Source organism: Myotis davidii, unplaced genomic scaffold, assembly GCF_000327345.1.
Source record: "Myotis davidii unplaced genomic scaffold, ASM32734v1 scaffold809, whole genome shotgun sequence".
NCBI lineage: Eukaryota > Metazoa > Chordata > Mammalia > Chiroptera > Vespertilionidae > Myotis > Myotis davidii.
This window is the reverse complement of record NW_006300017.1, coordinates 1,518,256-1,526,247: the sequence shown is the minus strand read 5'-3', so window position 1 is coordinate 1,526,247 and position 7,992 is coordinate 1,518,256. Positions and strand designations below refer to the sequence as shown.

Genomic DNA, 7,992 nt, shown 5'->3' with positions numbered 1-7,992 from the left:
CGCCCTCCTCCTGGCCCCCTTGCTTGGCCAAGGTAGGGAAGCCCAGCAGAAGCAAGCACAGCGCCCTGTCCAGCGGGAGCCTCCAGTTCCGAGCCCTGAGCAAGGAGGACCACGGCGAGTGGGAGTGCATCGCCACCAACGTGGTCACCAGCATCACTGCCAGTACCCACCTGACCGTCATCGGTACGGCCGCAGGCAGGCAGGGGTCTGGGTGCTGGGGACTGTGGGCGTCTCTCCCTGTCAGTCCACCCTGAGCCGGAGCCTCCGCAGGTCGCCGGAGCCCTCTGCGGGCTCTGTGAGGGCGGGGACGTGGGGCCTCTTCTGGGAGGTCTCTTTTGTCCCCAGCAACCCCCCGACACAGAGCTGAGGCCCCTGCGTGGCCAGTAGCCGTGGCTCGGAGCTCTGAGGCTGGGGCCCGCGGGGAAGCTGGGAGGCAGGAACGGGGGATCTGGGAGGAGGATGCCCCGAGATGAGATCCCTGGTGAGGCCTGGCACAGAGCTGGGGACCGTTCACCTCTCCTGGGGCACCATCGGGCATTCTGCTCCCGCTAACCGGCCTGAGGTGCGTGCACCGTTTTGCCTGCGCTTCTGGGCGCTAACAGCTGCAGTGGTAGCCACAGCCAACACGCCGGGAGCGTTTCCCGCCCGTTTCAGGCACTGACCAGCGGTGCCTGGCCATGTACCACTTGGGAGGGGCAGCCGCGATGGCCCAGGGCATGTGCGTGGACGTGAGGCCGGTGGAGTGGGCACCTTGCTCAGCGCCGCCTCACGGATGCGTGGTGGGCAGGGCAAGCCAAGTTGAAGTTCTTCACTGCTCACGCCCGAGTTCGGGTGCGTGTGGCTGTCTCCTGAGGCTGGGGAACCCTATAGGAGAGCGATTTGGTTTTTTTTGGCTTTGCCTGTGTCTGAAAGGGAGTTTCTGTGCTCAGAGGCGGGCACAGGGCTCTGTCCTCGGGTGATGGAGTGGCCAGGTTTCCCTTCGGCCCACGCTCCCAGGGCTCGTGCCCCTCCTGCCGGGTGGACTAGGTGGCACGGTGGGCTGGATTTCCTTCTCGTATCCTCCGACCCAGCAGGCCAGGGCGCCAGCTCCTCCCAGCGCCCCCAGCCCCAGCCCCTCCACGTGGGGTGCTGCCTTCTGCTACTCTGTAGCAGGGTTTGCAGGGGCCCAGCTCGGGGGAGGGAGGCTCAGTTCTTTCGATCTGAGAGGTCTCCAATTGGTCTCCAGGCACCAGCCCCCACGCCCCGGGTGGAGTCCGGGTCCAGGTCTCCATGACAACTGCCAATGTGTCCTGGGAGCCCGGCTACGATGGAGGATTCGAGCAGACATTCTCAGTTTGGTACGGACCTCTGTGAGTCAGCCCCGCATGCTTTGCTCTCTGCTTCTCCCTCCCCACCCCCACTTCAGTCCGCGCCTGGGTAGGTGGGGTTCTGAGAAGGAGATGGTTCTTCACCAAACCCCACAGGAAGAGGTGTGTTGACGCAGTGGCTAAGGGCTTGGGGGGTGGGTGGGTGTGTACCTGGGGGACTCTGAGCGCCCCTGTATTCCCAGCCAGAGGTTTGGGAGGCTGGGGCCTGGGCTGTCCATTGCCCTCTTCTTTCTCCCCCGCTGACCTCACTGTTGTGACCTTGTGTCCTTGGCCCATGCTGCCTTTCGGTCCCCCGGTCCTCTGGAGTCTGGGGGAGTCTCCTGATCTCCAAGGGCATTGTAAAGCAGCCCAGCCGGAAGTGCGGAAGCTGGTTTTTATTCTGTGGCCCCCTCCCCGGGGGTTACAGAAACCAGTGGGGAGGGGGACTCCCCTTCCTGGCCAGGTCTTCAGCCCATGCACGTTCCCTCTAGGACCCCGTGTCTCTATTGTGTTCATGTCTCTTATGCATTTAGCCAGATTCAGCGATTGGACATCCTTGCCCAGACCTGGGGGTAGGTCAAGATCAGAATCTGGCTGAGGACCGGAGGGTTAGAAATGGGAGAGAAAGGCCACAGCCGGCCCCTCCCATTGGATCGCCCTCCCCCACATTGCTCTCCTGAGCCAAGAACTGCCTGCCTACACCATGGGCATCCCTTACGGGGTGGAGGGATGAGCCCCTCACTTCTTCCTCGAGAAGGAAGAGACCTGTCTCCCCTGGGTGGGCATCAGCCCTGGGAGGAGGAAGCTTCAGATCCAGGAGGAAAGGCCTGGAGATTCAGGGAGAGCCCCCGATACACCTCTAACAGCGAGGGGCGCTGAGAGGGAGCCTGCTCCTTCCCATCATGGGGACGTGGTGGGTTTTCCCAGCATATTGAGTTCTGGAGCGGCCAGCTGGGCCCAGGTGGTGAGCTGGGGGGACTCTGAGCTGGGGGGACCCCTCCCCTTATCTCTAGGTCTCCCGGCAGGGTGGGGGCAGGGCGGGGTTCCTCACCACCCTCCTGGGTGACCCCTGCTACATCCTGGTCTGCTGGGCAGCTCCCTCGCTAGGGCCACGTTGGGTGTGGCCGAGCCACCTTTGGGGATGCCAGGGGGCAGGTCTGGGCATCGGTAGGGGTTTCGTTGGCTGCTTGTGGCTCTGCTCCACGCTGCTGCTCACCTGTGTTTCTTTTCACTCTTTGCTCACTCACTGTGGTGCCTGGGCAGGGAAGGGCAGGTGAAAAGGTTGGGAGGTCTCCTTCCCTCCGTTCTTTCCGATGACCTCTCACTGTGTAATGACATACATTTGGTGCTAGCATTTTTTTTCCTGTGTTTTTCACCGCCTCAGCTTCAACTCCTGGGCATACATGGTACTGAGCCTTCAACCTACAGGGGAACCTATTGGGCACCCACTAGCTCAGGCCTTGAGGGCTGTGTGGCATCTCAGTCCACGGGGCGACGGCTCCTTCCAGTGGTGATGCCGGGCACTGCACCCGTAGGAGATGCAGATGGAGCTGGGTGGTGGTGGGCTGTGTAGAACAGGTGTCGGGGTGACCTTCCCCTTCATTGTGGTTTCTAACCCGTCAGGCCTCAGGGAAGCTGGTCCCCACTCTGGGGAAACCCCAGGCCATCTTTGTCGTGTACTCAGGACCTACGTCCGCCTCCGACTCTAACCTGGTTGAACTGAGAGAGCCCCCTGTGACTCCACGTCCCACTGTTGGCTGTCCTTGCGAGGGTGGGTGGCCGAGGTCACCTGAGTGTCGGTAGTCCTGCTGTTGCCAAATTGCTCATCGTCACGGTCATGCTGTGGTACCTGCCTCGTTTCCAGTGTCCTCAGAGCCTCTCTTAGGGTTGTGACCAGGCTGAGATGATCCCAAAGCACAGTTGGTAATTTGACCGGTGGATTTTTTAATTTTTATTTAAATATTTTTATTGATTTCAGAGAAAGGAAGGGAGAGGAAGAGAGAGAAAGAAACATCAATGATGAGAGAGAATCATTGACTGGCTGCCTCCTGCACACCCCACACTGGGGATTGAGCCCGCAACCTAGGCGTGTGCCCTGACCGGGAATTGAATGGTGACCTCCTGATTCATAGGTTGATGCTCAACCACTGAGCTATGCGGCTGGGCTTGACCCGTGTTTTTTTAAAAATTATTTTATTTTTATTTTGTTGATTTCAGAGAGGAAGGGCGAGGAAGAGAGAGATAGAAACATCAATGATGAGAGAGAATTATTGATCGGCTGCCTCATGCACATCCCCTACTGGGAATTGAGTCCGCAACCCAGGCATGTGCCTGTGGCCAGAATCGAACCTGGGACCCTTCAGTCGCAGGCCGACACTATCCACTGAGCTAAACCAGCCAGGACTTGACCAGTGTTTTGAGCATGACTTACACCTGAGTGTCCCTTGTAGAAGAGGAGGTGCCACAGGGGCTGGTGACCTGGCATTGTGAGGGGTGGCCCATCGAAGCCGGGTGGCCACCCTTCCTTGGCCGTGACCTCTTCCTTGAACCTGGGGAGGCCAGCCCAGCGCCGCCGCCTCCAGGAGGACCGTGCATGCTCTCGGTGTCTCCAGGGTAACCCACCCACCCTCTTGTCTTCGATCCTCTCTCTCTGCTGTGGCCAGGATGAAGCGGGCGCAGTTTGGACCCCATGACTGGCTGTCCCTGCCAGTGCCCCCGGGGCCCAACTGGCTGCTGGTGGACGCCCTGGAGCCTGAGACGGCGTACCAGTTCAGCGTCCTGGCCCAGAACAGGCTGGGGACGAGCGCCTTCAGCGAGGTGGTCACTGTGAACACTTTAGGTGAGGCCCTGCGCCTCGGTGCTGAGGGTGTTTCCCGGAAGACCTGGGGTGGGTCAAGGTCCCGCGTGGTCCGGGCGGTGGCAGGAGGGGTTCCAGAAGCTGACATTGCCGTGCCTGCTGCGTGCCAGGCGCCTTCCTGGGGGTTTCTGCAGTCCTGTCACTAGAGCTCCCGGGAAAGATGGGTCGTTCCATTTTGTGGGGCTCGTCTGTACCAAAGCACCTTCCCCCACGTCACTTTGGGCTGATTCCTGGTGCGTCCTTAGCTGGACGGAGGAGGCTTTGAATTTGTCCTTCCTGGTCAGGCCACGTGTCTGCGCCTTCCTGTGGCTTCACGGGTCAGGGGCTGGGAATCCTTCCTCCTCCTGTACTTCGGCCGGCACTTCCCTCTGGCCCCGGCTTCGTTTGGTGCCAAGCGTGTGGCTGACCCTTCCTGGGCTCAGCGGCCACGGCCGGCACTTCCCTCTGGCCCCGGCTTCGTTTAGTGCCAAGCGTGTGGCTGACCCTTCCTTCCTGGGCTCAGCGGCCCCTCCTCCCACCTGGGGCCAGAGCGGGCAGCCAGGAGCAGGGGGCACCACCCCAGCCTGCTTTACTGCCACCTGGGGGGCAGCAGGGACAGTGCCAGCACTGCTTGGGGTCTCCCCGTCGAGTCTTGATTCCCCCCTGGGCCTCGAGGGGAGCTGGAAGAGCAAACTGTGTGCAGGAAGATATCCCTGCTTCCTTGGGAAGAGAACCAGAGATACGTTTGCAGTAGTTTTGTAAAGATGCTATCTTATTAAAAAGCTGATTGCATTTAATGTGTCCTCCTTCCGTAGCTCCCATTTTATCCCTTCTTCTTCTTTTTAAAAAAATTGATTTTAGAAAGAGGGAGGGAGAGAGAGATAGAAACATCAATGAGAGCCCTAGCTGGTTTGGCTCAGTGGATAGGGCGTCAGCCTGTGTAGCAAAGGGTCCCGGGTTCGATTTTGATCAAGGGCGTGTACCTTGGTTGCAGGCTCCTCCCCGGCCCGGGCCCTGTTCCAGGTGCGTGCAGGAGGCAACCAATTGATGTGTTTCTCTCACATTGATATTTCTCTCTGTCCTTCCCTCTCTCTTCCACTCTCTCTAAAAATCAATGGAAAAATATCCTCGGGTGAGAATTAAAAAAGAAAGAGAGAAAGAAAGAAAGAAAGAAAGATCAATGAGAGAGAGAGAGACATCGATCGGCTGCCTCCTACACATCCCCTACTGAGGACTGAGCCCGCAACCCGGGCATGTGCCCTGACTGCGAATTGAACCAGTGACCTCTGGGTTCATGGGACGATGCTCAGTCCACTGAGCTGCACTGGGAGAGCCACAACGGCCGGGCCCATTTTGTTCCTTCTGTGGAACTGGGCTCCTCCTAGATGTTGGAAGTGCCCTGGACACAGGAGCCCAGGCGCTGGCCCACAGCCACGCCGCCTTCCTGTGGGGGGGAGGGCTCTCTTCTGGGACACCCTGGCCCCTGAGATGATGCCTGCACGGGCGTGTGGCCTGTGACCATCGCCTCAGGGCCATGAGGGACACATGCTGAGCCAGAGATCGCATGGACGGCGAGGCCACGGCGACCTCAGCACTGTCTCCCTTCTCTCCCGCCTCAGCATTCCCCATCACAACCCCAGAACCCCTGGTGCTGGTTACCCCACCGCGGTGCCTCACAGCCAATCGGACCCAGCAGGGTGTGCTGCTGTCCTGGCTCCCACCTGCCAACCACAGCTTCCCCATCGACCGCTACGTCATGGAGTTCCGTGTCGGAGAGCGCTGGGAGATGCTAGACGATGCCATCCCAGGCACCGACGGAGACTTCTTCGCCAAGGATCTGTCCCAGGTGAGCATGGAGCTCCCCCTGCTGCTGCTGCCCAAATTCTGGGAGTGACAGGACTCCTGGAGTCCCTCCCTGGACGCGGATCTGTGAAGTCCGGCCACGGACTGATGGACCACACACACCCTGTTCATGTCTCGCCCAGAGCTGCCCATGGTGACTGGGGTTCCCCAGACTCAGGACCAGCTCTCCCAGGGGCAGTGGGGGTTGCATCACTGAGGAATTTCTCCAAGCGCAGACACACAAGCGAGGGCAGGGGACAGGGGGGCAGGGCAGGCCCGGGCTGGGTCGCCAGACACTGACCTGAGCTCCTTGCTGGGAGTCCAGCTACGATGAACAGGAGTTCCCAGGACTATCTTTAGCTTCACCCTTTAACGGTTCAGAGCCCGGGGCATACATTATCTTTTTCCAGCCGACCTCCTTTAGCCGGAGAGAGAAAGCCGCCTATTCCCTGGGAAAAGACAGTCTCGCCTACCTTCTGTCTCCCTTCCCTGGACACTCAGGGCTGGAATTGGCTCGTGGCTCCTGCGAGCCCCAGAGTGCCTCTCTTCCCATCTTTCCTCTCCATGATCTCACTTGACATCAGTCGTGGTCAGAGTATTTACACCACAGCAATTGGCAAAGGCTACAAACCAGAACTTCTTTTTTTTTTTTTTTTCCCTTGAGAGCGGGTTGTTACATGCTTCAGGACCACTGCTTTGGGTGCCGTGTTCCACGACACGTCCTGGCGGGGTCAGTGGTGGTTCGGTCGGTGGCGGGTCAGTGGCAGGCCAGTGGCCGCTCAGGTCCCTGGCTGATGGGTGTTGTCCCTCTGGCTGTAGGACACCTGGTATGAGTTCCGGGTTTTGGCCGTCATGCAGGACCTGGTCAGCGAGCCCAGCAACATCGCCGGCGTCTCCAGCACAGGTACTTGGGGGTAGGGGTCCTTTTACAGCTGCGGGGACACAGCCCAGAGCTCCAGGGAGTCAGGTCCACGTTCCTGCTTCCACGGCAGGTGGGGTTTCGCCACCTCGAGCTGTGCCGACCTCAGTGTACGTAAGGAAGTCGTAGAGAGGAAGTTAGCAGATCTTCTCATACTGTTGTCAGAAAGAACTGGTTTAAGTTCTTTTTCTTTCTTTCTTTTTTTAATATATTTTTATTGATTTCAGAGAGGAAGGGAGAGGGAGAGAGAGATGGAAACATCAATGATGAGAGAGAATCACTGATCGGCTGCCTCCTGCACGCCCCCTATGGGGGATCGAGCCCACAACCTGGGCATGTGCCCTTGCCTGGAATCGAACCTGGGACCCATCGCTCTGCAGGCCGATGCTCTATCCACTGAGCCATACCGGCTGGGGCAGAGTTATTTTTCTATCAACTCCATTTCCTCCCATGTGACCCTCTGTAATGGGGTGGGACCAGAGCAGAGAGAACATGTCGTCAAGCATCCACTGAGCGCCTGCTGTAAGACCGCTGTAGAATTGTGGTGCTTTTATTGGGAAAATTGCCATTGGGTGGTGTTGCCCTTCACTCCTTCCTCTCCCTAGATTTTTTTCAGGCTCAATAAGGCCCCCTCCCTGGCATTTCCTCAATTTCACTTTTTTTTTTCTTGCCTCTGGTCCCACGTCTACACATCTCTCTCCAGCTATAGTGTCTGAACTCCGCAGGTCCCTCTGTCTCCCCGTGGAGCAGCTCCCTTGGTTCCCTAGACTCAGGACCAGCTCTGGGGCAGTGGGGGGAGGTGCTTGTTTAGTGAGAAAGCAAGGGTACCATTTCCATGGGCACTGCTCCCCGGGGACCAGTTGGCAAGGAGCTGGGCCAGGCATGGGGGCAGGGGAGGGGACAGGGAAGGACAGAGGTGGCATGAGAGTGTCAGGTGGAGTGGAGGTGACTTCTGTGCTCTGTGGGGCTTTTTAAATTTTTATTTATTTTATTTAAAAAATATTTATAATCTCACAATTACATATTTATATACGTATATTTAAAATATA

General features: G+C 58.4%; 1 protein-coding gene across 1 annotated transcript in view; it reads left to right on the top strand.

The window, feature by feature from the left end:
- Window positions 1–7,992, top strand: part of IGSF9B (immunoglobulin superfamily member 9B) — a 48,210-nt gene that overhangs the window by 24,347 nt on the left and 15,871 nt on the right. Inside the window, exons 11-15 of the mRNA XM_015571971.1 lie at window positions 33–183; window positions 1,226–1,337; window positions 4,010–4,185; window positions 5,802–6,028; window positions 6,844–6,928. Coding sequence (XP_015427457.1) covers window positions 33–183; window positions 1,226–1,337; window positions 4,010–4,185; window positions 5,802–6,028; window positions 6,844–6,928 — 751 coding nt within the window. The remainder of the gene's footprint in view (window positions 1–32; window positions 184–1,225; window positions 1,338–4,009; window positions 4,186–5,801; window positions 6,029–6,843; window positions 6,929–7,992) is intronic.